A 27,962-nucleotide genomic window follows, 5' to 3' on the forward strand; every position below is an offset into this window, starting at 1 on the left:
CTTATGAGTTGAGTCTCTCCTATTATTATCAATCGCCCCTGCCAGTCTTTTACTTTGAAAAAATCAACCGGATGAAGAATGTGGTTAAAATGTTCTTGGTTATGTGCTGCTTACAGAGGTAGTTAGTCCGATCATGTGTCGTTAAACAGAAGCAGAGGCACTGAAAGAGGAAAGTTCTCCGTGGCTGGACACACGTCCAGTGAATTTAGTCAGTGAACGCTGAATAAAATCACTCGTGGGATTCATGAGGACAGAGAAAAATCACCGAGATTTCGGTGAATTTAAAGTCACGTCGGAACAAGAGCAACAACAACTAGTTCAGCAGCTGTAGTGTATCCGGTGGCATTTATCATTCAACAGCGTTGAGTCATTTTCCAAGTAAGCTAACTGTGTTTTCTTTGTCAATTCCCAGCGAACTTTAAGTTGTTAAAAGTTGTCAAATTAGTCTTCTGTTATTTCGTGGTACAGCATGTAAGTACACACGCTTTTCTTAATCCAAACTTAACGTGTAAATCTTTCAATTCGCACTATTCTCGTAGTAGTGCGCTTGATGCAGCCTTTTGAAAGAGTTTACAAGTTTAATTTTAATGAAATACTATTAATAACTGAAGTAGCCGAGCTGTTCCATATTGCTAAGTGTCCTGGGTAAGATTAAATGTTGTTTTTACAACGATAACATCAGTGGTTGTAAGTGCAGTATCTGTATGTGGATTTCATTGTTTTCTGAGCCATGGTTGTAGCCAGAGGCGTTTCTAAAGACTTTTGGGGGCCCATGCAAAGTAGACTGTGGGGCCCTACACTGACCTGAATCACAAAAGCAAGAGGTATAGACCTCAGTTACATGTTTTACCCAGTCATTTCAATTTCCTGATCAAAAGTCAGTTATATATAGATATAACTGACCAGTTCTCTCACTGGAGGTGTACTTGATTTCCGATATTTGAGTATTGCCCCAGAGGCTGTAATTACCGCGACCATAACTACAACAAAAAAATTATACTTTTGATAATATTTACCTGTGACTTCTCTCCTAACAAACCCATTAAAGTGATGAGTTACATTCCAAAATGTATGAATAAGTGAACAATGCTAAACAGATAGTGAGATTGTTATCTGTAATTCTGCATTTAAAAAAAAACCCAAAAAACTTTTTATGTTTTGTTTCTTTTCATGACACTTTATTTCTGTCCTAACTCCATCCATAACCAGTGTTAAATGAGTTTAAATGTGTGGCTATGACTCGTAAAATATCACCAAATATCTTTTTTTTACAGCATGTAAGCAAATGTTGACTGTATTTGAACTTTTTCCTTTTCTGTGCAGGACTACATGTGATGGGGTGAGGATGGGACAGTGCTGGAGTGGTGCTGGCAGCGACTGCAGCCCTGGGGGCGGATGAACCTGCTCCATTGGCCAGTCAGGATGCACATAGCATCAGTGGGTGTCAGCAAGTCATGCTTTGTGTTTTCACTTGTGTTCTGTGGCCTCTTGCTTCTGTTCATCCCTGCCCTCCAGCCTGCAGTTCGCCAGGTGGACCTACCTCAGCCCAGACGCCAAATTAGACCTACACAGGCAGTCTCATTGCACCACAACGGGGTTCCAGGAGTGCCCGAACATACAGGGGAAAATGAGGGCAAGGGGGCATCCATTGACAGTGAAATAAACAGGAGTTACAAGCAAGGAGTGGACCCACATAGAAGCCAAGAAAGAGGAACTTTCCCTGGAAGACAGAGTGGTAAATTATCAGCTTCTACATCCCATGACCTGTTGGAGTTGAAGGACATTTTTATTGCTGTGAAGACTACCAGGAAGTACCACAAGTCCAGACTGGAGCTGCTGATTCAGACCTGGGTTTCCCAAGCAAAAGAGCAGGTGAGGAGAGCTTCAGTCATGTACTGTTGTGGATGTAAGTTTAAATGTATAGTGCTTTTTAAACAACTGGCCTGTCCCTGTGTCCAAGCTTTCATGAAACAGTTAACACTGAATTAATTTGCTCTTTTATAGATTGGATTGGAAGATAATGCAGGTTGTTTAGAAAAAAAGCAGGCAAACCAGCTAAAGCCTGCTAAGATTTATAATAACATGCCTAACAGCATTGATGAAATATTGTGCTGTTCTCAATCCAGATCCCAGTTTCCAGCCTAAATCACATTAATCATATTTAGATGTAGTCCCCAGTCCAAATCACCACATCCATGCTTGCGTAATTCTGTGGTAGATCAGAAATGTAACTGCTTTCCACAAGCCTTACTCAAGAGCTGAATGCTGGGATGTGGCACATGAACAGTCTTCTATAACATCTTCTATAAAGATTGTTGAGGTTATGAGCGTGATCAGTCAAGCTGTCAACTGTGTACTGATACTAAGCCATAATATTCAGAGCACATGTGGCTCCACCAGTTTTTACTGCTAAAGGATTTGGCTCTTATCTGTGTACACCCACTTTCTAATGTCAGGGTGATTTTCAGGGTGTTGTCTCGTCACTGCCAGAGATTTGCAGTCAGTTTTGTATTGGCTGAAAGTATTCGGTGGAACCATGAGCATGTTGATATGAGAATAAATCTTAATTTCATCCCTCAACCACAGTTTTCCCTGTCGGATCAAGTTGTTTGTCGAGGTTATTGTGGAATTATTCCACAGTTTCAACAGCTGCATGATGTTCTCCATTAATCCTCATCAACTGTCAAAACTTCAAATGTTTGTGAAGACCATATGTTGCAATTGAAAAAAAACTCCGGTGGACATTATTTGTGGTTCTGTAAATGGACTGTGAACTCAACTTAAAGGGAAAGTTTGATCAAAGCGTCTTAAGTGCCTCAAGGAGTTTTAGGAGTGTTAGCTGCCAGCGTTAACCCATCATTTACTCCCATTTTACTGCTCTCATGTCAGTAAATTCTGTCCCCCTGTGTTAATGGCTCACTGTAAAATAAAATGCTGTTCATGGTAATTTGATGTGTCAGTGTAGCTCTTCTACTGCAGTAGTCTAGGTGGTTTATGGACAGGGTGTTGTTAAATAAAGGAGCAGACGGTGTTTTTTTATGTGTAGGTCAACTATAATGACCCCATTAGCCCAAGTGTCTCACCTCATGTGCAGGTGTGTGAGTTCCAGTCTGCCTGCAGGGCTTAGAACAGGCTGAGCATGTCTGTCTCTGCCTGCGCTACACTGACTGTACATAAACAGTGTTTGTGCAAAATCAATTCACTATTAACTGAAATCTGCAAATCACTGTGTGCTGTGATTTAGGTGTATCAGGTTTAACAGCTTTCTTTTTTTAACCTTTCAAAATAAGAGATACACTGATGAGGTTTCTCACACAGGAGCAGAAGAGCTTGGTATAAATTCTCTCTCGCAGCACCAACGCAACTGTGACTAATAACATTAAATGTTAGCGTGAATGTGGTGAAGTCAAATTCAGGGAATCAGAAACATCTGTGTTATTTCCTGCATGTGTTTTCGATGTAATTTGAGATTTCTTCAACCACCAAAGTGACAGAAAAGAAGATTTTGGATTGATTTTAAGCAGGAAGAAGCCTGTCTTACTCTCATTAAGAATGCTGGTGTATTTTTTTCTTTGGCCTGTAGAAACACTTTACACCTACTTTTGTCAACCAAGTACAACTATAAGAGGAATGAAAAGAGCCTTTACCTTTAAATTATTGCAATCATTGTTAGCAGTTGGTATAAAGTTAGTCACTTTACACATGAGGTGTGCTTTCTGATAACTGTATCCGACTCCGTTGTGTGTTTTTAATCTTCTTCACTTCTTCTGCATTTCAGACTTTCATGTTCACTGATGATGAGGACAACGAGCTTCGGATGAGAACAGGTTAGACTATGTCATAACAAATCACAACACAATACAGATGTATTTTTACACTGGGTTTAACTTTTGTATTAACATTCTCTGACATCTGTTAAAGTGATTAAATGCACTATGAACACATCTTGTATGATTAATGTTTACGACTGAATTGCATCCAGTATATGAAGTATACAGGTTTATGTGCATAACATACTGCACTGTACACAGCAGTAACAGAAGTGAACTGTCCCGTCCCTTGCTTTGACAGGAGTGAACATCATTAACACTAATTGCTCGGCGGCTCACACCCGACAGGCTCTGTGCTGCAAGATGTCCGTGGAGTACGACAAATTCATCGAGTCTCAGAAGAAGTGAGTGAACCGTGGTACTGTGACCTCGCGCATGCGTTTGTGGCCATTATTCAACGTGACACAGGAGGCAGTAATTCAGAATATTAATCACACTGTAACTAGAAACGTAAATGGCTTTTGGCTGTAAATATAAATTGTGCTAACTTACTGTGTGTGTGTGTGTATTGCAGGTGGTTCTGCCATGTGGATGATGATAACTATGTGATTCTGCCCAGCTTGTTGCGATTACTCTCCTCCTACCACCACAGCCAGGATGTTTACCTGGGCAGGCCCAGTCTGGATCATCCGATAGAGGCAGCGGAGAGAGTCAAGAGTGACGGATCAGTCAGTCAACTTTATAAATATAGAGTTCCCCCTCAGAAAAACCTGTCTGATCTTGATTGTTTACACACTTCCCCACTGGCTCACCTGACTCTTTCTGTCTTATTTCAGATGTCTGTTCAGTTCTGGTTTGCCACAGGAGGAGCAGGCTTCTGTATCAGCAGAGGACTGGCACTGAAAATGAGCCCCTGGGCCAGGTAGGTCATGGATTCTCCTGCTCTTCAAGCTGCTGAGCTTTTTGTGAAGTCGGAAGTCTTGCTTGGTTTTGGAATAAACTGTTTTTGGTATGTTAGAAAACCAAGACCATGGGTTTAAACAGGTTTTGGACCATTGGGTCAAATGACTCTGCATTGCACACAGTTTTCAGTGAGAGCACAAAACCCAGGTGAACATGCTGACTTTGTCTTCTGCTTCATTTCTGGCAGCATTGCAAATTTTGCCGTCATTTCTGGGGTACAATGACGCACTATCAAATTCCATCCATTAGTATAGCCGTTAGTTATGAATGTATTTAGGAAGCCTTATTGTTTACAACTTTGGACAACACTCATTATTTGCTTTATTTTGTATTATTTGTGCCTTGTTCACTAGCCGTTGACCATGAACGATAGACTTAAGTCAAAGTTGCAAAAGCTGTGTTTCTGCTGAGTGGAGCAGTTTGGTTCTTTACAGTACTGTATGTATTTGCATGCGTTTCCATTAGGAATAGCACCAAAACACCCAGCCACAACTGTTCCATTCTTACATCTTCCAAAGTAATCTGATACTGTGATGGTGGCTCCACCCTGGACAGTCTGAGCTGATTGCAATGCAAGCCTGACCCAGGGCTTTAGTATTCCGAACCGAATCAACCCGAACCGTGCCCTGATGGAAACACAGCAAAATGTCTTTAAGAATGTCTTAAATCACTCTTAGAGGAAATTGTCCATCATTTAAAAGGAGTAAGTGCCCTGATAAAAGACAAAAATTGGTTCCTCTGCTTAACTCACCACGTTAAAACCTTGTACCACAAAAAAAGCTGAAGGAAGTACACACATTATTAGCCTTGTTGGCTGAAACGCTTCATGTTTCAGTTTAGGGAACTTCATCAGCACAGCAGAGAAGATCCGACTCCCAGACGACTGCACCATCGGCTACATCATCGAGGCGCTGCTGGAGGTCTCCCTCACGCACACGCGCCTCTTCCATTCTCATCTGGAGAACCTGCAGAAGCTGCCCACTGACTCTGTGCTGGAGCAAGTGAGTGTGAATTTGTGTTATTTGTGTTCATTTACCATTCTATTTCTTCAGTATCCTTAAAGAGCAATGGACTGTAATGTTACTTGTAATAAAAGTAACACTTCTGGTTCTCAAACAGGTGACTCTCAGCTACGGAGGCTTTGAGAACAGAAGGAATATAGTCGGCATTGTTGGAGGTTTTTCACTGGCTGAAGATCCCACAAGGTGAGCACATTAACATCAGCCTGATGCTTGTGACACAGAGTGTGGAGCTAACTCTGTTCTCTTTCTGTCGTTCAGGTTTAAGACAGTTCACTGCCTCCTGTACCCAGATACTGACTGGTGTCCAAAGCTCAAACCTCGCCTCAAACACACAGGGCCACTGCAGCATTGACACCCGCCGGACCTCCGCCCCTCGCCCTGCCGCGTCTGAGCCTGGCTCACGCACAGCTGGGAATCCGTCACGTCATGTGACATTAAGCAGATGCCTTTATTCAGAGCAGCCTCAGCTCATGCTTCATTAATGCACAACTCTGGTGTGAATGAATGAATGGGTAGAACTGATCTAATAGGTGCAACCAAAGAGTGACTTTAGGAGGCTGACAGACCATGAAAGTGGCTGAAGCCCTCTTGTGTTTGGTGTTTCATTTTTCTCCATTTGTAAATTAGCTTTGGAAAGTAAGTGTTAAGAACAAAAAACAACAACAACACAACAGCCTCCTTTTCTATTCAACCAACATGCACGTTAAGGCCACTGTGTAGACATTTTGTGAGTGAGGTTTTCACATCAGTGTGGTATTATGTTGCATGTCCTGTATGTGCACATTGCTTATAGAGAAGGCAAACCTGAGGTGGGAAACATTCATGTTCAAATATCTAAAGCATGTGGCTCCTGCAGTCAGGAACCAACACTGCAACATCGCTGCTAAGTTGACTCCTAATGGAAAATTTAAATGGTTTGGTTGAATCTGGAATCCTTACATTCTGTGTTCTATTCAATGAAGCATATTGTTTCCATTAGGCTTTAGTGTCTGTAATGCACTCAGATGATTTACCGTTAAGATTGATGGTCTCTCATGTTTACTACTCGACTGGTAAAAAGTGATTGATTTTCTGGAACTTGGTGACAAACCCTTGGAGACGAAACCCACCTTTTTATTGGGGCAGAATTTGACTCTGCTTATCTTAAAGTGATTGGAGAACCACTTCATACAGAGGGTACAGTATATATGAAGGATGTTATTACCTACTCACCAAGAGACCACTGACCAGGTACGGATACTGTTGAAGGCATCATTTCTCATAGTGAAAAATGTTTTAGGTACTTTAAAAACGGGACTGAGCAACATTTAACATTTTCTTTTTTTTAATCTGTATTGAACCACACATTTGCACTTCTTTGTCACTGCCTATAAATTACATGTCATAGTATTGGTTTAAATATGAATGAGTATTTGTGTTCAGTGTTTTTTTTACATTTAGGCTGTAGTTGTAGCTCGCTGTACACTTCTTCAAAACCGAGCGGCACTTTTTGTTGTAGTCGAGGTCAAACGTGACCTATGAAGCGGTCGAGACCAAGTCTTCCCTGTGCTCTGCTCCCTGTGTGCTTGTCCGTTGTGTTTAAATACATACAATTTAAAATATCATATGATTTCAGCCCCAAGTTGGGTTAGACAGATCTGTGTATGGAAAGACATCGATGCGGAGGGGATTCTAGTCTGACTGCAATCTTTTGACTTCAGTGGGTGGAGCCTAACAAATGTCTCAACAACATTTTTCCTGACAATTGGTGTGAAGGGTCATTAAAGGGTAGTTTCTAATAATACGCTTGATCCCTGAACCTTTTGTGTAGCGCCAACGTGAGGTCAAATTGTTCTGCTTAGCAACATTTCTGAAAACTGTTCTTCCTTTTTAAAATACTGTTTTGTCGTCTTGACTTTGATGAACTGCGTCTTTGGCTCCACTTGCTCACACAACCAGTGTTCATTTTTCTGGTAAACAGCTATGCTTCTCCAAATTGCAGAGGTGGCGTCTCACTGCAGGTCAGTGAGTGAGCCTGAGGGAGAGAAGTGCTTCTGTAAACTCTTTACCGCTCATGTATTTTTTTCTTTAAAGAATAAAACCGTCTTCTCCGTCCTCTGCAGTGATTGTATTAATGTATTAGTGTGTCCTTAAAGTGTCTTCTTCCTGTGTTTGTGTACATGTATTTTCAAAGAAACTATTGGTATGATGACAGAATTGTGGTGGCTCCTCACAGCTGGATAGGACTTGGTTAAGTAATATTTAACTCAGGGTTAGTGTTGATGTTGATGATGTTGTTTTCAAGCATAAACACTGACCTAATGAGGCGTAACCACATTTCTGTGGAACTGGTTAAGTTCAGGGATAATATTTGACTTGTGGTAAGTGTTCGGTTTAACGGCTTATGGTTGAAGTTAGAGATAACGCCTTGTTTTATGCTGCCCAAATGGACAATACATTGTATTTTTAAGTGTTTTTCGACACTCAAGGACACAAAAAGATGGAAGTGTGTTTGTGTATCTGTCTGCTGCAAGTTGATACCTACAGATCGCAGATAAAAGGAAAGAGAACTCAACAGGAAACGACACATCAGTGTGTAGATTTGAAATACAATATTGTTACTTATACTTTTCAAAACTTAAATTTTTTTAGTTTTAATTATCGCTGTGTAGAATTATGGTGATGGTGATATGGAGTTCTAGTCTTAAGCGTTTCAGCAGCCATTCATATACATGCATGTGGTCAATTTGAGTGAATACTGTAGGTAAGCACACCTGCATGTTTAGTTATCCAGTCAAACTTTAGGGTGATAATGAAGTGATAAATATGTATGCAGTTGTTTTTTCTTTTTTCTTTTTATCGTTTGTACTTTCTGACCTAAGGCCTTGTTAAAACCTTTCATTTTTGAAGCCTAATTTCTACCAGCTGGACCCTGGTGCTACAGGGTGATTTGTGTCATGTTGATATAACATTTAGTTCTCTAAATGCTGTATTATATTGTATATTTTCGCCAGTATTTTTGTTAAGTGGTTAGACCCTAAAGTGTCTGAGAGAATAGAAATAGAGAACTTAAGTGCACCACTGCTGTTTGTGTGAACTGTACTCAAACATAGATTTCCACTGTGGTTTCTGCGTGTTCACTGTGACTCTGCAGCACTGACCTGGAAGACAAACGTGTGTCCATTAACCATGTGGAAGTTTAATCTTTGAGCTCACAGCCCCGAGTTTCCTGCAGCTCCTCACTGAATCACTGCTGCTGCTGTTGGTGAGTTCCTCCAGCTCCTCTACCAACACCTAACCAAACATAAGTAAGTGTTTGCCTCCTTGTATTTAGGTTAAATGTTGCTTTTTAACATTTGGGGTTGTCAAAAAAAAAACATAAAGGAGTCACGTGAGCCGTGTCGTGTGCTTTCAGCGTGCAGCTGAAGATTTCTTTCCTGTTCCACGTTGATCCACAGCTGATTTCTGCGCTCACACACACACGGAGCCGAACATGCAGATCTCTTTTGAGGGCAAACGAGCTCTGGTCACCGGAGCAGGGAAAGGTAAATATAAGAAAACACACACAAACAAAGAGACTGAGAGAGAGAGGAAGTTTTCAAAGTGTACAGTGACACCCTCAGGCTGCTGTGGGAACTGCTGCTGGGCCTCCTGCGCCACAACATCTCCAAACACTAGTGGTGTAATGTAACAAAGTACAATTACTTCGTTATTGTACTTCAGTATACATTTCACATATCTGTACTTTACTTTGTTATTTATATTTCGAGCAACTTTTACTTTTACTCCACTACATTTCCTCTCAGCGTCTTTGTTACTCGTTACTACCAAATTAAAACAGAAGAAGAAGAGTCTGTATTTATATATAGCTTTTATAGTCTTGATGAGCTGCTTTACACTATATTTTTGTCATTCACCCAGCTTTCATACCCATTTACATGATGGGATTGAATGTCCTGTCCAAGGACACATATAGACTAGCAGAGCCAGGAATCACAGGAATTGAACCTACAACTTTCCAGTTGAAAGACAACTCGCCCTACCACTGTGCTACCATGACTCAATTCTAGCTCCTCACTTTTTTTGTATTACTTTTACTTCTAAACTGTAAGTACATGTTATATCAGAAAATTACTTTTGATACTTTAGTACAGTAAATGTTATATACTTTAAGAGTTTTACTTAGGTAATATTATAAAAAAGTGACTTCCAATACCACAAATAAGACCATAAGTATTGTTCAGTAAATGTTTATTTTACGTAGCATTGTTTATTCAGTGTTGTGAAAAAGAAGGCTAAAAGGATTAAAGGATTTAATCTAAATCTAATCTAAAGCTAAAGGATTTAGTTGTCTTCTGTTTTAGAACCTCTTACCTGCAAGGAAAGAAGGATGGATGTATAGCTACATAGTTAGTTTATGCGTCCATTCAGTATGTCGTAGGGTATACACAACTGCCGTAATGATATTAAATGTGTTTAAACTTTGGTAGAATTGATTAACGCTCCCTCAAAGAGTCTGGTCGCTTCACACAGTGAGAACATTGAGTAAAAAAAAAAACCTTTGTTCAGTTCAGTTCAGTTTGGCATAGACTGAGACAAGTGTGGAATGTGTGTCAGCTCTGCTGTCACACACACAGATCCACTCTGTAATAAGTCTTTGTGTTTATGGATGTTTTGTGTCTCAGGAATTGGCAGGGCCACGGCTCTGGCTCTGGCACGCTGTGGGGCAGAGGTCACGGCGGTCACACGCACACAGGCTGACCTGGACAGTCTAACGCAGGAGGTATCCCACCATCACCATCACCAAAAACACACACGCGCACACTCACATAGCGTGCCATAGGGGCCTCAATCCCTGACCTCTGACTCCTACACACACCCCTTTCTTTTATCTGTCACACTGAACCCCTCATTCCATCCCTCCAGCCATTATCATCTAAGGTGTTCACATCACTTTCCTCTCCACCACACATCTCTATTGATCTTCATCTATTGTCTCTCCTCATCCCCCCTCTTTATTTTTCATCAACAGTCAACATTTCACGGTTCTCACACATAGATTATGTTGTATGATATGTCAGATTTGTCAGACTGGATTTAGACTTAGATGTTAACATTAAAAATCTGGCATTTTAACGCTGCACTGTGTCATTTCATAATATGAATGAATGTCCACACTATTCATCAAATGCACAACAGCTGCTGAAAACAGTAGAATACATACACACATTGTTGACTGTTGTTCCTCTTACAGTGTTCCTCCGTCACTCCGGTGTGTGTGGACCTGGCAGACTGGGAGGCCACGGAGGCAGCGCTGCAGGATGTCGGCCCAATCCATCTGCTGGTGAACAACGCTGCCTATGCTAACCTGCAGCCGTTTCTGGAGGTCACACCTGACCAGTTTGACCAGTGAGACAAATATGAAACTCTTCTATGTTCCTCAGCTACACAAGACCAGGCATAGAAATGTGTGAGAATCATTACTGTCATATTTATATGGTGTCTTTTTATTTCCAGGTCGTTCAGTGTGAATGTTAAAGCTGTGCTGCATGTGTCTCAGGTAAGCCAAAAACCCATATCTCTACATTATATATTTTTTTTTTATTTGTCCACATTTTGAAGTTCATTCTTTCTTCTGTTTGGTGATATCTGTTCAGTATATTTTTAACAAGCTAAATAAGATTTAAAGAAGTCAAAATTTAAAGGTTTTTTCACAGGTAGAGATTTATAATCCCCCATAATTACTAATAATACTGGCGGAAGCAAGAGTTTCCTAGAGGTGTGCCTCAAGGTTCTATCCTCGGGCCCCATTTTTTCAGTTGTGCACATACTATCTGCAAATATGAAAAATGCTCCACTTGAAGCGTCTACCCAACTGCTTCTGCTTAATCTAAACCTTCATTTCTGTGTGCAGATTGTGGCTCGTGGTATGAAGGCCAGAGGGTCGCGAGGCTCCATTGTGAATGTGTCCAGCCAGGCATCACAGTGTGCCCTCAGAGATCATACTGTTTACTGTAAGTTAGAGAGGAACAATCATGTGCCAAAGGTTGAGGTACAGTTTACAGGAAGCAAAACCTTTAAATCAATTAATTTAAATCACAGTAAGTAGAAAGTGATTTCTGTTGTTTCCTCTATTCAGGTGCCACTAAAGGAGCTCTGGACATGTTGACTAAAGTGATGGCACTGGAGCTGGGACCCCACCAGGTACATTCCCTCTTAAGTTCCCTTTTTCAACCAGGGACCCATGAATGTGTTTGGACTTGTTAGGACTGAAGTGCCAGTGTTTTGTTCTGTGTTGTGATCAGATCCGTGTGAACAGTGTGAACCCCACAGTTGTGATGACTGAGATGGGGCGTCTGGGCTGGAGCGACCCCGAAAAAGCCAAGGTTATGATGGATCGCATTCCCCTGGGTCGCTTTGCAGGTCAGTCAAAGCAGAATATATGTAACCTCAGTATAGTATAGTACAGGAGTCTGGAACCTGCAGCTCTTTGGCCCCTTTGCAGTGGCTGCTTATAGCTTTGAAGAAGCTGTTTTTCAAACTTTCTTGTAGCGATTAAGGCATAAATAAAAGTGTTTGGATATATTGTACGTCACATCCACTGTCCACGTCAAATGCGATATTGAAAAACGACACTTAAATTCAGTGACGTGTACAGGAAGAAGTAAGCATTTGTCCATTTTTAAACCCATGTACTTATGCTAGGCAGGTTTTGTCAGGCATTTTATTTTTATTTTTATTTTATTTATTCATTTCAGTCATTTTTTTTTCTCCACTTTATAAGAGGTTTGGTATAAACAGCAATGAAATATCAACAGTTTTCTGTTTGTAGTCCTTAAATTTCATAAATACGACAAACATTTATGTAGTTTTTTAAATATAGGATATTATGTGTGTGTAAAACAACTTTATATGTGATATTATCTTCATTTTAAGAGGTCAAATAGGGTTTTTTTTGCAGTTCGATGACCTCAGTGCTTATCGCTTGTTTCTACTGCCACACAGTGGGGGAAAAAGTACAGCCCACACTCTTAAAATAAAATCAAGTTTGTGTTTCGCATGATGCTGAATTGACATTGACAAGTGACCTAGAGATGTGTGTGTTCATAAAAGAGTGCTGAGAAGGAGCCTGTAGGTCGATTCAGATTCAGGAATGTGGATTCCACTCTGGAAGTGGAACAATGGCGCAGCTGTGCCTGTCCATGTGTCAGTCAGTGTGGGTTCTTGTGGATGTGGAAAGTGCTTATAGTGTCCTCTTATAGCTTGATTGAGAGTCTGGAAAGTTTTTGGTCTGTGCCGGACTCTGCCAAGTCTATTTTTCTGGTGGTAAATAGAGAAATCGAATTAAAAACTAAAATGATAAAACCGGGGCGTTGTGTGTTTGTGTTTGCAGAAGTAGAGGACGTGGTGAACAGTATTCTGTTCCTCCTGAGCGATAAGAGCAACATGACTAACGGAGTCACTCTGCCAGTGGATGGAGGCTTTCTGACATGTTGACCAATCGTAGCTTCACTTCACCGTGTCGCCCCCGTGCTCGCAACAACAATCAGTCTCGTCGGGTTTCGTCATCAGGTCTGTTTTACTAAAATAAAAAATGCATCTATTGCACCAACAACTGATTCCCTGTGTTGATAAGTCTAATGTGAGCATTTATTCCTATGAGTCTGAGTATTATAGAGGATGAAGATTGTATCTTCAGCCTCGGGTACTATGTCCTGTTTTTGCCAGATGTTGTTTTTAGCATTGGTAAAACAAAGTGAATCATTCTTTTATTTTAAATGACATCATCCAATATGGTTTAATATAATCCAAGTTTGACTCAATGACTGAGGCTCCTGACCAGTGATCGGGCAATGTGAGATATTATCTCTCATCGATATCGATCGGTTATCGTATTGCACGAGGAAGGACGACGATATGTCACCTAATCAATATTTTGCCACACGGGGGAGACAGCCACACCGCAGGCCTGCGACCATACCGATTTCCACTGGTTTCTGCGTGTTCACTTCGACTGTGCAGCACTGACCTGGAAGACAAACGTGTTGTGTCCATTAATCATGTGGAAGTTTAATCTTTGAGCTCACAGCCCAGAGTTTCCTGCAGCTCCTCACTGAATCGCTGCTGCTCTATCAACAACTAATCAAACATGACTAAGTGTTTGTCTCCTCGCAATAAGGGAAATGCCGTTTTTCTTAACATTTGGGAAATGATCTGTCAGAGGAGGAGTCACATGACCCCATATCGCGCACATTTCCTTCAGGCTCCAAGTTGATCTACAGCTGATTTCTGAGCTCACACACAGAGCCGAAGATGGAGATCTCTTTTGAGGGCAAACGAGCTCTGGTCACCGGAGCAGGAAAAGGTAAATACGCTCAAACGCACACACACACACACACACACTAAGAGAGTGAGCGAGAGTGAGAGGAAGTATACACTACAGTGAAACTCTCAGGCTGCTGAGCTTCTCAGGCCACAACATCTCGAAACACCAGTGTTGTAATGTAACACAGTACAAATACTTTGTCACTGTACTTAAGTACAAAATTCACATATCTGTACTTTACTTTGTTATTTATAATTCTAGCAACTTTTACTTTTACCTTCACTACATTTCCTCTAACTTATCTTTGTTACTCGTTACTACCAAATATAGAAGAGTTGGTAATGGTCTGTATTTATGTAGAGCTTATCTAGTCTTTACAGGTTTCAAACGTTTCAACACAGGGTTAAGTGTCTTGCTCAAGGACATGTTGGCACATTTCCACTGGCTCTACTGGCCTAGACTAGCAGAGCCAGGAATATAACCCACAACCTTCCAGTTGAAAGAAACCTCACCCTACCACTGATCCCCCATGGCTCAATCCTAACTCCTCACTTTTTTGAAATACTTTTCCTTCTAAAACTTAAGTACATTTTATATCTGAAAATTACTTTTGATACTTAAGTACAGTAAAGACTTTTACTTAAGTAATAATATAAAAAGTGAAGTAATTTTCTGGTAAGATACTATCTTTTAGGTACTTTATACAAGACTGCCAAACACCAAATGAGTTTTGTTCTGCAGATTCTGTATATATTGAGTGAATTCTTACAGTTTATTGAAGCTTCTTTTCTAATTGAAGGCTGGAGAACAGTCTGATATGACTGGCGTTAGATTCAAGTGAAATTCACCTCACTCCAGCTTCAAAAACCTTGACCCCCGCCTCATCTCCCTGACTGACATGGCTGCATCCCGGTTTAGTGCAGAGATGAGACGAACTATTCTTCATCCATCCATTCATCTTACACTTGCTTTATCCTCCACACTACGGGTCACGGGAGGCACCGGTGCCAATCCCAGCTGACATATGACGAAAGGCACGGTGCAACCTGGACAGGTCACCAGTCCATCACAGGGCCACATAAAGACAAACAGCCTTCCACTCTCACACACACAGATCCACTCTGTAATAAGTCTTTGTGTTTATGGATGTTTTGTGTCTCAGGGATTGGCAGGGCCACGGCTCTGGCTCTGGCACGCTGTGGGGCAGAGGTCACGGCGGTCACACACACACAGGCTGACCTGGACAGTCTAACGCAGGAGGTATCCCACCATCACGTCACAAAAAACACGCGTGCACACACGCACACTCATCCCTGACCTCTGACTCCTACACACACCCCTCTTTCTTTTATCTGTCACACTGAACCCCTCATTCCATCTCTCCAGCCATTATCATCTAAGGTGTTCACATCACTTTCCTCTCCACCACACATCTCTATTGATCTTCATCTGTTGTCTCTCCTCATCCCCCCTCTTAATTTTTCATCAACAATCAACATTTTACAGTTCTTGCACTTATTCACATATTTCGGGCCACATATAAATTATGATGTATGATATGTCAGATTTGTCAGACTGGATTCAGCTAAGACTAAAAAAACTGGCATTTTAAAGCTGCAGTGTGTCATTTCTTGATATAAACAAATGTCCACACTAAGGACCAATGAAAAGTTTCAGAAGTGGATTTGGCATGTGTACTTCTCATTACCGTAACTCCTAGACCGTTTGTGATTTCTAGAACATTAAAAAACTATAGACTGGCAATCTGTCCAGGGTGTGACCCCGCCTTTCGCCTTATGTCTGCTGAAATTGGCACAGCACCCTCCTGTAGGGGATAAAGTGGTAGAAGATGGATAGATGGATATCGTAAAGCAGATAAATAGAGCTTTTGCGCCCATATACTTGTCATTACGGTAGCCCTCAGGACTGCCACGGCCAACCAAGACAAAAGTGGAAACAACTTTGACCCATTTTGCTCTTCTGGCCTATACAGTCAAAATATAACAGCATATTTATACAGAGGTTTTCATAGTGCATGTACTTCAATAGAAACATTGTTGACTGTTGTTCCTCTGACAGTGTTCCTCCATCACTCCGGTGTGTGTGGACCTGGAAGACTGGAAGGCCACAGAGACAGCGCTGCAGGACATTGGTCCAATCCATCTGCTGGTGAACAGTGCTGCCCGTGTTAACCTGCAGCCATTTCTGGAGGTCACACCTGACCAGTTTGACCAGTGAGACAAACATGAAACACTTCTATGTTCCTCAGCTACAAGAAACTACACAAGACAAGTTGTAGAATAGTGTTAATATTGTTATATTTATATGGTGTCTTTTTATTTCCAGGTCATTCAGTGTGAATGTTAAAGCTGTGCTGCATGTGTCTCAGGTAAATTAATGACATTACACATATTTTTGTTTTTGTCCACATCTTGTAATTCCTTCTTCCTTTTTCTTTTTGGTGATATCTGTTCAGTATATTTCCACAAGCTAGAGTTTCCTAGGTGTGCCTCTAGGTTCTATCCTGGGCCCTTTTTTTCAGTTTTGCACATACTGCCTGCAAATATGTAAATGCTCCACTTCTCCATTTGTCGTCTTCACATGTCACGTTTAACTAATCTAATTGTGTGACACAATAATGTTGTTGAAGCGTCTACCTGACTGCTTCTACTCAATCAGTCTAAACCTTCATCTCTGTGTGTAGATTGTGGCTCGTGGTATGAAGGCCAGAGGGTCGGGAGGCTCCATTGTGAACGTGTCCAGCCAGGCATCACGGCGTGCCCTCAGAAATTATGCTGTTTACTGTGAGTTCTCCTCAAATATAGTTTATGTTTTAAAGATTAATTTAAATCACAGTAAGTTGAAAGTGATTTCTGTTGTTTCCTCTATTCAGGTGCCACTAAAGGAGCTCTGGACATGTTGACTAAAGTGATGGCTCTGGAGCTGGGACCCCACCAGGTACATTTGCTCTTAAGTCCCCTTTTTTAACCAGGGACCCATGAATGTGTTTGGACTTGTTAGGACTGAAGTGCTAGTGTTTTGTTCTGTGTTGTGATCAGATCCGTGTGAACAGTGTGAACCCCACAGTTGTGATGTCTGAGAGGGGGCGTCTGACCTGGAGCGACCCCGAAAAAGCCAAGGTTATGATGGATCGCATTCCCCTGGGTCGCTTTGCAGGTCAGTCAAAGCAGAATATATGTAACCTCAGTATAGTATAGTACAGGGGTCTGCAACCTGTGGCTCTCGAGCCTCCCGAAAGCTATTCCCGACACTTAAATTCAGAGATGTGTACATGAAGAAGTCCTGTCCATTTTTAGATCCATGTATGTATGCCAGGCAAGTTTTCTCAGGCATAAACTATACATAAAATCGTTTTTTTTTTTATTTCAAAGTAATTTTTTACCTACACTTTATAAGAGGTTGGGTATAAACGTCAATGAAATGTCAACCGTTTTCTTTATGTAGTGCTTAAATTTCATAAATCTTTTCAGGGGTCTCCAACAAGTAGCTCCTGGTCCCTTTGCAAGTAGCTCCACAAAGGTTTCAAGAATTGAACATAAACCTGCTTACATTTCTTTGCAATCCCCTTCAACCACATTCAGTTTGTTGGGGTTGAAATGAGCTATGAGAATAATGTTAAAAAACATGAGTAGCTCTCAGCCTTTTTTATTTTGTCAAAGTAGCGCTCAGAAGATAAAAGGTGTATAAAAACCCATGTACATTATATTATCTTAATTTTACGGGTCAAATTGTTTGGTTTTTTGCAACTCCAGATTCATTTTATTTGGATGGAGAAGGGACAAAAACGTCTCTCAGTAACCTCAGTGCTTATCGCATGTTTCTACTGCCACACAGTGGGGGAAAAATACAGCCCACACTCTTAAAATAAAATCAGGTTTGTGTTTCCCATGATGCTGAATTGACATTAGTTGCATCATTTTAAAAAGTGACCTGGAGGGTGCGTGTGTTCATAAAAGAGTGCTGAGAAGGAGCCTGTAGGTCGATTCAGATTCAGGAATGTGGATTCCACTCTAGAAGTGGAACAATGGGGCAGCTGTGCCTGTCCATGTGTCAGTCAGTGTGGGTTCTTGTGGATGTGGAAAGTGCTTTTAGTGTCCTCTTATAGCTTGATTGAGAGTCTGGAAAGTTCGTGGTCTGTGCCGGACTCTGCCAAGTCTATTTTTCTGGTGGTAAATAGAGAAATCGAATTAAAAACTAAAATGATAAAACCGGTGCGTTGTGTGTTTGTGTTTGCAGAAGTAGAGGACGTGGTGAACAGTATTCTGTTCCTCCTGAGCGATAAGAGCAACATGACTAACGGAGTCACTCTGCCAGTGGATGGAGGCTTTCTGACATGTTGACCAATCGTAGCTTCACTTCACCGTGTCGCCCCCGTGCTCGCAACAACAAACAACAATCAGTCTCGTCTGGTTTCGTCATCAGCTCTGTTTTACTAAAATAAAAAATGCATCTATTGCACCAACAACTGATTCCCTGTGTTGATAAGTCTAAGATTTATTTTTAGATTTACATATTTGAATGATAACGAGATGAGCTGAATTACAATCAGCCTCGGGTACTATGTCCTGCTTTTGCCAGATGTTGTTTTTAGCATTGGTAAAACAAAGCAAGTCATTCTTTTATTTTAAACTACATAATTCAATATGGTTTAATATAATATAATAATATAATATAAGTTTGACTCAATAACTGAGTCTCCTGATTAGTGACGGGGCAAAATAAGATATTATCACTCATCGTATACAATTTTTTGTTTTTGTGATGATCACGAATGGAAAAAGAACATTAATATGTATCTAACTCACCAACATACAGTCCTTGTGATTTATTTTTTAATGCATCTCTCCTCATGACTTTTTATGATCTGATTAAATTAATTTTATCACAAAAAAGTACGACTCTTTCAGGAGGAGACATGAAGTAACGGCGCCCGGCGAGTGAAACTGGCAGGAAATGTTTACTTTAGAGCGCCTTCATTTGTCAAATAATACATTTAGCTTTGTATTACTAGAATAGAGGGTAGTATTTTTGAAAAATTTTGCTTCCCAACCTGTTTCCCGAGTTGAAAAATATATCTTCATTTTTTTTTAAAGTATTGATATTTGCCCTGGTGTATCAATTATCGCTTTGCACGAGGAAGGACCGCGATATATCACCAAAGCGATATTTTGACCCAGCCCTAAGACATAGAATTAGAAAATGTAGAGACTGAATCATGACACGGCACAGGTGCTTTTACATAGACATTTGTATTTAGTATACAAAAATTGAAATATTTCACCACACAAACGTGAAGTAATAAAAAATAAGACAAACAGTTAAAACAAGTGTACAAGTCGCCTTACATTACATACGTACATGGCCAATGCATTTCATCGTACAACCTCTCCTACGAATTACAGTGGGTCAAATAACCAGAGAACTTCCATGCAATAGTAGATTAGAATCTTTTGTCTATTTTTCTTTTCTTTTTTTTAATGCTGCACTTCTCAGCTACACTTCAACACCTTAGCTCAGCAGGACCACATGACATGATTCAACTTCACAGTTTGCTATGCCCACCAAAGACAGCATGACAGAGTGGACTGCAGTGCTGCGCCTCGCCACACGGGGGAGACAGCCACACCGCAGGCCTGCAACCATACAGAAATGCATGTAATAAAGGCACTTTGTGGCGACAAACGCCACAAAGATCAGACCCTTTATTGTACACTGTTAGCAACACTTCTAACTTCAACATGAGCAACTATAATCCCTTTAGTTGGAACTTTAAGAGCTAAATATTTAGGTACATGTAGATAGATATTCATAACGCATTCCTCTTCTAAGGATTATTCTGTACATCACAAGATGTTGTTGATACCCATTTTTTTTCTTTCTCTATGTCCACAGACTGTTGAAAAGTATTGTGTATTCCTACAATACAATATGAAATAGTACCAAAAACTGGACACTAAAAACTTGGCTTAAAACAATACTGGTCTTTTATGCACTATCCCAAACTGTCGAACAACACTGTCTCACTGATGCCAACACGTGTTTGTCCACTCACTCACGCGCACACACACACACACACACTGACTCACACACACACAGAAGAACAGGGTGAAGATTCTAACAATGGGATAAATTAAGACAGAATATTTTAAGACCCATGCAAGCTTCTCCGCCCCCCCCTCCCACCCCATAGGCAGAACTCAGGCAGCAAGGTTGTACAGCCCCACATTTGGCATGCTCGTCTGTCACATGTTCACAGTTAGATGAAGTTACCCAAAGACACTGATTAAGATCAGATTTTTATCAGCAAGCGAGAACTGTGCTGTGGTGAAAAAAAAAGAAAGGAATCGTGCGGACTCAAATTTCAACAGTGAAACATAAAAAAAAAGGGAATAACTGACCCAAAGGTTTTATTTGCAAGACAAGGACCCCGATGTGCAGTTAGAATCACTGTTATTTTAACATATAAACTGCACTATCAATATTTTGGAGTCATGTTCAGTATGGGTTTTCTCCAGGTGCTACGGTTTCCTCCCACCGTCTACACATCTGTTGGAGTAATGCTCCTGTCAGTGGCCTCTGACCAAGGCACTGACGTTTAATCTGGAATTGGTCCCAAGGTGCTGCTTACTACCTGCCCACTACTCCTAGGAAGGTCTAGGAAGGTTCCTAATAAAGGATGAATAACATGCAGAGGAATGGAAGGGATTAATGAGGTCGCTGTGACTTTTCATAAACATGGGTAGAAGCATTTTGTCTCCAAACGCTGATCTTTGATGAGAAGCTTCGGGTAACTTCCGACCTAAAGGCCTTTTCATAGTTCACGTTCTATCTAGTCGAAAACTGCACAAATTCAAGCAAGCATGGCTGAGAAAGAAGAGATGTTACAGTATGGAGACGAGTAACAGAAACCTGCCAGCCCTCATGGCAACTTGATGTGGCTCTATGAACATAAAGTAGGTGGACAGTCAATGTCTTTCAGAACCTAGGTACTACAGTATTAAGTAATGGTAAAAAATAAAATAATAATATTGGCCTTTTTCCCCCAATATCACTTTGAAAAAACATCAATATAAAGAAACCTATCTCAGCAGTGCACAATCACTCTCACTACATTTCTCTCTTATCCTCTTGGAGAAGTAGTGGTTGTTGTTCATGGTGATGTGGTGTAGTGTTATGGTGGCGCTTCTTCTTCAGAACACAGTGCACCTTTTCCCCCTCTTCTTCACTGGTGGAGGGCAGAGCACGGCTCGGATGGCCTCGTCGAATACTGTCTTCAGGCCTCGCTGGGTCAGTGCAGAGCACTCAAGGTACTTCACGGCCCCTGAGGACAAGACAGAGGGCATTATGGGAAACGTAGCCATCACGATGACGCAACCTTTTCGGCAACAGCACCTGGTGCAGTTGGGTTGGTTCATTTTTGGCTATTGGCAGAATTCAAACATGTTTAATTGACTGCGACTGAGGTTGGGTCTTTTACCCTCACATGTCTGTGAGCAGACTCTGACCAACTGTGAATCGTGGGTAAAATCAGGCACAAAATCTTGTAGTGTGTCTCGTGAATTCAGACTCAAATTACTTATATTTAATATTTACATTTTCTAAAATATTAAGGCGGTTAACATTACAATTTGTTTTTGAAACATGGCAAACATTGGGTGTCGGCTTTTTCGAGCTTGCTTATACTACATTTTACTACGTGAAATTCCATTTGACACTTCAAATCCCACAAAGGAAGGTAAGACTGGAAGTGTATTTTAAGCAAACACTAGTTAACGTCTTGGTGGGTCAAAAGCTGATTATGGTTAGTGCGAAAAACTTCACATATCTTTAGCCTAATACATTACATTAATTTCCATGGTTTAATATAGGCCTAATGTCAGCATACTTTACATTTTAGGCTCTATAGTTTATTTACTTATTTTCATTTTATTGATGTTAATCAATTCAGTTGTATGGGACCATGAAGCAGTCCTCATATTGCAAGAGTAATACAGTATTTCTGTTAGTTTTTTTTTAGCATATATAAATGTGGAATATCTGCGAAATCGTCTTCATCTACCAAATTCATACGAACTTGACTTGTAACTTGCTTGATTTAAAGCAACAACTCGACTTATCTTGCTTGGTTCTTGCAAGAATGACTTCAGACTTGCTTGAGAGTAGTAGCCTTAGAAATCTTGTATGCGGTTGTGCACATGCCACCCACTGCCTTACCAATCTCTCTTGCCATGGCCAGACCCTGTGGGTAGGTGATGGGTGAAAGCTTCTTGTCTCGCAGCCTCTCAATGGTGTCCTTGTCATCTCGCAAATCCAGCTTAGTGCCCACCAAGATGATGGGTGTGTTGGGGCAATGGTGTCTCACCTCAGGGTACCACTGAGGCACCACGCACATACATACGCACACACATGCGCACATGCGTACATATGCATAAACAAAAGGTCAATGAGAGAGGAAAAAGACAAGTGTTAGCTGGATACAGACGCAGAGCGGCGCGTGCCTTTCCACGATGACATGCAACAGACTCTGCGAGTTGTGGAAATAAGAGAAATTGGTTTTTAATTCAGCAGTCTAAAAGGAAGCATAGTTATATGGCGATAACACATCCTCCAGTCACATATCACACATCACATGATGAGAGAATCCTGACGGGCTTGAAGCATACAGACTCTACAGAGGGAGGCTAGACCATAAGAAACGTGTGATTTCATATGAGAGCGTCTCATGACACTCAGCAGACCAAACCACAGCCGGCCCATCGCACTCTCCCTCTGCAGAGTGTTCGGACTTGTTCAGACCTCGTCTTACAATGCTTCTCTGTGCCACATCCCCAAAGGAATGAGCTCAAATCTGGACCGTTCTAAGCCGAGGTCTGGACAGTTGGCGACACTGTGATAAACCAGGGGGAGCCATAGATGTGCCTCCTAGTGGTCAGACTCGGCATGGAGGGGGCGGAGAGGGACGGGGTTGCCAGTCAGCGTACTGACCTTAGCTCGGACGTTCTCAAAGGAGGCCGGACTGACCAGGGAGAAGCATATCAAGAACACATCCTGGGAGAGAACCAAAGAGATGGCTAGTTGAGAGAGAGATCTGTGTGTGTGTGTGTGTGTGTGTGTGTGTGTGTGTGTGTGTGTGTGCATGCATGTGTGTGTGCATGTGTGTGTACGCAGTGTGTGTGTGTGTGTGTGTGTGTGTGATACCGTCTGTGGATAGGACAGTGGTCTGAGCCTATCGTAGTCCTCCTGTCCTGCTGTATCCCAAAGGCCCAGATTCACTGGTTTCCCATCCACCATAACATTGGCAGAGTAGTTGTCAAAGCTACAGGAAGGAAAGGAGTGAAACGCGGCTCATTTCAGGAAAAGACAGAACATTGTGGACTTTGTAGCATTTTCCAGTTAAGAACTAAGTCAGTAGTAACGAAGAGAAGTGTAATAAGAAATTCTAGGTTATTTCCCAGGATTTAGAAAATGTCTGTTACTCTTAAGTGTTAAAACATAAGAGACTTTTTAAAACAAATTCTGTCACAAATTGGGGATTTTTACTAATAATTGTTTGTGATGACTTGGTAAAATTGATCTTGATGATGTGAATGAAATAATTGTACTTTAAAAACCGTAGTTCTCTTTTGTTGGGCAACTAGACTGATATCAGTCTAATTTCTGCACTGTCCATATCAGTTAGCTTAGCACAAAGACGACAAATAGACCTGGTACACACTTTAAAATAAATATCACACATATTTTTACACATGAACATGTTAAAAGTTAAATGTGAAAGAAATTGTGTGGTGGTTTGCTATGGTTTAAAATCTAGTGTTACTTTCAGTCATAGCCTAGCTCATTTAGCCTTTGCTAAGCTAACCTGTTTGTATCAGTGTTGTCATCTAACTAGGGTGGATTGTAAACATGAAACACTTCCATGGAAATATCACACACAGATGCAGTACACTGCTGTGTGTAGATATTATAGTTAATTATATAATTAACATGTTTAATGACTCCACTTAACAACTTTTCCAGACACGTCAGCCTCTGGGACTTTACTAAGGTGTCGTCATGTGACCTGTACATGTGGCCCCTTTGGGTCATTCACATTATACATGACACAATCACATGATTCACACTTCGTTCTGCACTTTTGGGCTGATTAACATCCATATTTCTAAAAATATACCATAAAACAATACCACTTTTTTGTGTACACTGATATCACAAACTCGAGTGTCTACTGATACCGATATCAGTCTGATACAGTCCTTTTAGACCATTTATGAACTATGAAGTCATTTCAAAATGTCAACGACATATTTACATATCATAGCACCATATATATGTGTATATATACATATATATATATATATATATATACGTATATATACTGTATATACTCCATATTGTCAGAGCACTTCCTACATCAAGGTATGATCCTATATCACAACAAAAACACAGCGTAGGACACAATATTGGTTTACTCACACAGTGGGGATGTATTCACCAGGGAAGGCATTGGTGGTGTAGCTAATCAGCAGACAGGTCTTACCCACAGCCCTGAGAAGGAGGTACCGGAGAGAATCAGGGTTATTATAGTTAACGAAAACTAAAGAAATAACGAAAATTATTATTTCAGTTAACTGAAAATATTGTGTGTTAAAACTAACTAAAATTGTAGTGAAAATGTGCTTAGTTTTTCATACATCAGCCTTTTGGGTTATATGAAAGGTTATTTATTATTATTTATGTTCATGTGTGTCTTTAGTCTGCTGGCGATTTGATTTTTACCGTTCACACTAACTGCATCCAACCTCAGCACTATGATGCACATTTTGCACGTCAGGCTAATGTCTTTGGCTGACTGTTATGTGATTCAGGCATGGTTGTTCATCTGTCCTCATACATTTCAAGTATTGTCATAATAACAATAGTTTTTGCATCTCGCACCTGGCAAATTCTCCATATTACAAAAAAAAGTCAAAACTACTGAAAAAGAGATAATACATACATTTTTAACAGATGGCAACACTTTTACTGCACAAACTAGACTGTATGGACGGGTGGAATGAATGTGTACATTGTATGTGCATGTAAAAGCAGCACACATACACACACACACACACACACACACACACACACACACCGGCCTACATTCTCATAGCCTGAGGGACTCTGTTGTTCCCCATGAATTAGTGAATGAGTAAAAGGGACATAGTAAAAAACGACTGATACTGACCGCTTCAATTCATGTCTTTTCAATTAGGTATTACACAGTGATAGAGCATATAGTGTACACAGAACATTTGATTATACGGAGGGACAGATTATTATAACAACTAAGTCAATCAATGCAGCAGAGGTCGGCAATATCCCAACTTCCAGTCCCCTAACTGTGTCCTACACTTTCCATTATGCAACTGCACAGGATGTATTATCTTAAGAATCAGACTGAACATGCATTTGGCCACAAATATGGCTGTCATTTTTTGAGAAACCATGTTTTTCGTGACACTTGGCTCCGCATACAAAAACATACAATACTCATGAGCCTTGGTTGCCGTTGCTAGGGAGAACGGGTGAATTGGGTGCAAATCAGAGCTAGCTGCTACAAAAATGACTTTGTAGTTGCAGATGGGACCAAAGAGAAAATGCATGATCAAGGCAGCGATGTTCATTTCAAAAATCACACAAAATCCACACGACAATGTTCAACTCCCTCATTTGAGGCGTCTTACTGACAACACAGCTTTAAAGTTGAGATGTCTTCGCTTGACGGAAACAGTAAAGAAGAGGAGGCAGTAAATGAAGTGTACATTAGCAGTAAACGATGTCAAGAAACTCAATAATGCATCTTCTGTAGGAATGAATCGGCAACTTATCATCCCCAAAATCCAAATTACATCCGACTATTAGGAGAGAAAACTCAATTTCCTATTTACTGATGATCTTAAATGGGTGAAAAAGCTTCTGGATTTAATTGTATTTGTCAGTCATTTCTGGTCGGAACATGGCGGGCGTGTTGTTCTACTGAATAGTGATTGGTTTAAATTGCTTTTAAAACTTACCGATGATATCAAATAATTTGGCATGTCTGGCTGCCTGTAGCAGCTGTTTTACTTGCACTGGGTGTGGTTTCTGTGCTGTAGATACACGAGAGCTTTGTTTGGGTTTGTACAAAAATTGTTAAGAGCAACAATACAATAGGTTTCTGAAGTACCATTAACTCTTTAGTAGAGAGTTAAGATGGAATGATTGTGCCTTTAGAAAGACGTGACAGGTACATAACTAGATATTTGATATATGTGCGTTACAACATGAGAGATTTTGCACAGTTTCAGGGAAAACAATGAAAAAAGCAGAATTGTAGCATTTTATTTTAAGTAAAAATAATTTAGCTGCATGTATCCGGGGCTCATTCTAGTTTTCCCGAGAACTTACATGACTGTAAACGCATATTTTCCCTTTGCCTCAACCTACAGTGAACAATAATATGAAGATATTTAAAGGAGCAATGTGGAGAATGTTGCCAGTGCTACAGTGTTTATTTACACACAAATGACTTTTGTCTCTTTTGCAGGAGACATGCATGTGTCTCTGAGGTCTTCTTGTTTTGTCATTCATGTAAAGAGCATTATGCAATGATATGAAGATCTTTTTAAAGGAGTAATACGCAGAATGCTGCCACAACATTGTTCATTTGAGGCCTCATTCTAGTTTCTAAAAATGTATATTATTTTAAGAGCTTTTTTTTTTTCCTGGCCTCAACCTGCAACTAGCAATGATAATCACATTTTTTAAAGGAGCAATGCTGAGAATACTGAACCCAAATGTCAGTGGATGTATGTGGACGGTCTGTGGCTGCAGTAGGGGGAGAAAAAAGAAGGAGGCACAGACTGAGTGAGTGACTGTGGGCAGAACTGGGACAGCAGGGCCTGTTTGTCACTGACAGGGCCACAAATTCCTTAGCGTGTATCAGCACTTCAGCTTTACTGCTGCTGCTGCTGCCGCCGCCGCCTCCAGTGGCCTGCGAGCAGTGCGAGGTGTTCCCGCATAGCATCTCGAGGCACTCCGCTCCCACCAGTGCAGCGACCCGGAGGAAGAGCACGGTGCTGCGCAGACACGATGTAAGCACAAAGCACGTAAATCTGTCGAATATGAGGGAGGGGACACCGGGAAAAAACTGAGGGCGTACAGACACATCCGTGCGCCCCAGCTCGCTTTTTTTTCCTACATAGCATCCTCCCATCATCCATCCATCCGTGGACACCACTGAATCACACACGAGAAATGCTGTGGACGCGTGTTCGTGCTCTTACCCGTCGCCGACCACCACACACTTGATCGCCTGCATTTGTGCTGGAGCTGAAGGCTTTCACGCAGCCGCCGATGGTTGCTTCGATGGAACCCGAAGTCTGCGCCGAGGACTCGGATGAGAACAGCGGGCCAGTTCGCTCGGCGATGGTGGGAGCCGCAGTGAAAGGGGACGAGGACGAGCAGCGCCGAGCGCAGTCCGGAAACTACCGAGTGCGTTTTTAAAAAAAAAGCTGAGGAAGAGATGATTCGCTCCGTTTGACTTCCGATTTCGCTTATTCACTAAACTGAGCACAACAGCATTGCTATATCAGCTACGTTACTGCCGTTCAGGTTCGGTGAGGTCTTCTGGACTTTTCTGGAGTAGAGAAAGTGAATTAATATGCCTCAAGAAGAACCACTAAACAGCATAGTATATTTCGAGTGGTTAAGATAAATTTAAACATTTGTTCTGCTCAACCATTTTCGTAAGCTGGGCTGTTTTTGAGTCGTTCTCCATCGCTAGTCTTTTTTAATTTAATTTCGCACCGTTTTTCAATAGGGTTACAAATTAACATGGGAAGAGAAAAACAGATAAAATTG

General features: G+C 41.0%; 4 protein-coding genes across 8 annotated transcripts; 3 read left to right on the top strand and 1 right to left on the bottom strand.

Annotated features, from left to right (window-relative positions):
* Positions 1–100: 100 nt before the first annotated feature.
* Positions 101–7,849, top strand: rfng (RFNG O-fucosylpeptide 3-beta-N-acetylglucosaminyltransferase). Its single transcript, XM_044014795.1, has 9 exons — positions 101–378; positions 1,324–1,872; positions 3,779–3,827; positions 4,072–4,174; positions 4,345–4,498; positions 4,607–4,692; positions 5,569–5,734; positions 5,853–5,938; positions 6,014–7,849. The coding sequence occupies exons 2-9, from the start codon at positions 1,396–1,398 to the stop codon at positions 6,105–6,107; spliced, it is 1,215 nt and encodes a 404-aa protein (XP_043870730.1). The 5' UTR covers positions 101–378; positions 1,324–1,395; the 3' UTR covers positions 6,108–7,849.
* A 1,030-nt stretch (positions 7,850–8,879) lies between these two features.
* Positions 8,880–13,349, top strand: LOC122758789 (L-xylulose reductase-like). Of its 4 annotated transcripts, none has more exons than XM_044013100.1 (9): positions 8,880–8,999; positions 9,193–9,279; positions 10,420–10,517; positions 10,989–11,143; positions 11,252–11,294; positions 11,649–11,748; positions 11,874–11,938; positions 12,040–12,157; positions 13,128–13,349. In XM_044013100.1, the coding sequence occupies exons 2-9, from the start codon at positions 9,228–9,230 to the stop codon at positions 13,229–13,231; spliced, it is 735 nt and encodes a 244-aa protein (XP_043869035.1). In that variant the 5' UTR covers positions 8,880–8,999; positions 9,193–9,227; the 3' UTR covers positions 13,232–13,349. The 4 variants fall into 4 exon arrangements, with proteins under 4 accessions (XP_043869035.1, XP_043869034.1, XP_043869031.1 ...); XM_044013099.1 differs by having other exon boundaries at positions 8,881–9,042; XM_044013096.1 differs by having other exon boundaries at positions 8,882–9,042; positions 9,150–9,279.
* Positions 13,350–13,421: 72 nt separating this feature from the next.
* LOC122758788 (L-xylulose reductase-like) lies at positions 13,422–18,543 on the top strand. Of its 2 annotated transcripts, none has more exons than XM_044013094.1 (8): positions 13,422–14,099; positions 15,223–15,320; positions 16,140–16,294; positions 16,407–16,449; positions 16,765–16,864; positions 16,954–17,018; positions 17,096–17,237; positions 18,318–18,543. In XM_044013094.1, exons 1-8 carry the CDS (start codon positions 14,048–14,050, stop codon positions 18,419–18,421), a joined length of 759 nt encoding a protein of 252 aa, XP_043869029.1. In that variant the 5' UTR covers positions 13,422–14,047; the 3' UTR covers positions 18,422–18,543. The 2 variants fall into 2 exon arrangements, with proteins under 2 accessions (XP_043869029.1, XP_043869030.1); XM_044013095.1 differs by having other exon boundaries at positions 13,749–14,099; positions 17,120–17,237.
* Positions 18,544–19,314: 771 nt separating this feature from the next.
* rac3b (Rac family small GTPase 3b) lies at positions 19,315–27,572 on the bottom strand. Its single transcript, XM_044013380.1, has 6 exons — positions 27,386–27,572; positions 24,555–24,626; positions 23,280–23,397; positions 23,067–23,129; positions 22,296–22,455; positions 19,315–21,402 (listed from the first exon to the last, which is right to left on the bottom strand). The coding sequence occupies exons 1-6, from the start codon at positions 27,418–27,420 to the stop codon at positions 21,272–21,274; spliced, it is 579 nt and encodes a 192-aa protein (XP_043869315.1). The 5' UTR covers positions 27,421–27,572; the 3' UTR covers positions 19,315–21,271.
* Positions 27,573–27,962: the final 390 nt, after the last annotated feature.

Source organism: Solea senegalensis, linkage group LG18 (assembly GCF_019176455.1).
Source record: "Solea senegalensis isolate Sse05_10M linkage group LG18, IFAPA_SoseM_1, whole genome shotgun sequence".
NCBI classification, from domain to species: Eukaryota; Metazoa; Chordata; class Actinopteri; order Pleuronectiformes; family Soleidae; genus Solea; species Solea senegalensis.

Coding starts and splice junctions, on each gene's coding strand:
- rfng (XM_044014795.1), top strand. CDS start 1,396: ATGAACCTGCTCCATTGGCCAGTCAGGATGCACATAGCATCAGTGGGT. Junction 4,693..5,568: donor AAAATGAGCCCCTGGGCCAG/GTAGGTCATGGA, acceptor TTCATGTTTCAG/TTTAGGGAACTTCATCAGCA. Junction 5,735..5,852: donor CTGACTCTGTGCTGGAGCAA/GTGAGTGTGAAT, acceptor GTTCTCAAACAG/GTGACTCTCAGCTACGGAGG.
- LOC122758788 (XM_044013094.1), top strand. CDS start 14,048: ATGGAGATCTCTTTTGAGGGCAAACGAGCTCTGGTCACCGGAGCAGGA. Junction 14,100..15,222: donor GGTCACCGGAGCAGGAAAAG/GTAAATACGCTC, acceptor TTTGTGTCTCAG/GGATTGGCAGGGCCACGGCT. Junction 17,238..18,317: donor TCCCCTGGGTCGCTTTGCAG/GTCAGTCAAAGC, acceptor TTGTGTTTGCAG/AAGTAGAGGACGTGGTGAAC.
- rac3b (XM_044013380.1), bottom strand. CDS start 27,420: ATGCAGGCGATCAAGTGTGTGGTGGTCGGCGACGG. Junction 22,456..23,066: donor TTGAGAACGTCCGAGCTAAG/GTCAGTACGCTG, acceptor GTGGTGCCTCAG/TGGTACCCTGAGGTGAGACA. Junction 21,403..22,295: donor GGCCATGGCAAGAGAGATTG/GTAAGGCAGTGG, acceptor TCTTGTCCTCAG/GGGCCGTGAAGTACCTTGAG.
- LOC122758789 (XM_044013100.1), top strand. CDS start 9,228: ATGCAGATCTCTTTTGAGGGCAAACGAGCTCTGGTCACCGGAGCAGGG. Junction 11,144..11,251: donor ACACCTGACCAGTTTGACCA/GTGAGACAAATA, acceptor TTTTATTTCCAG/GTCGTTCAGTGTGAATGTTA. Junction 11,749..11,873: donor CAGAGATCATACTGTTTACT/GTAAGTTAGAGA, acceptor TCCTCTATTCAG/GTGCCACTAAAGGAGCTCTG.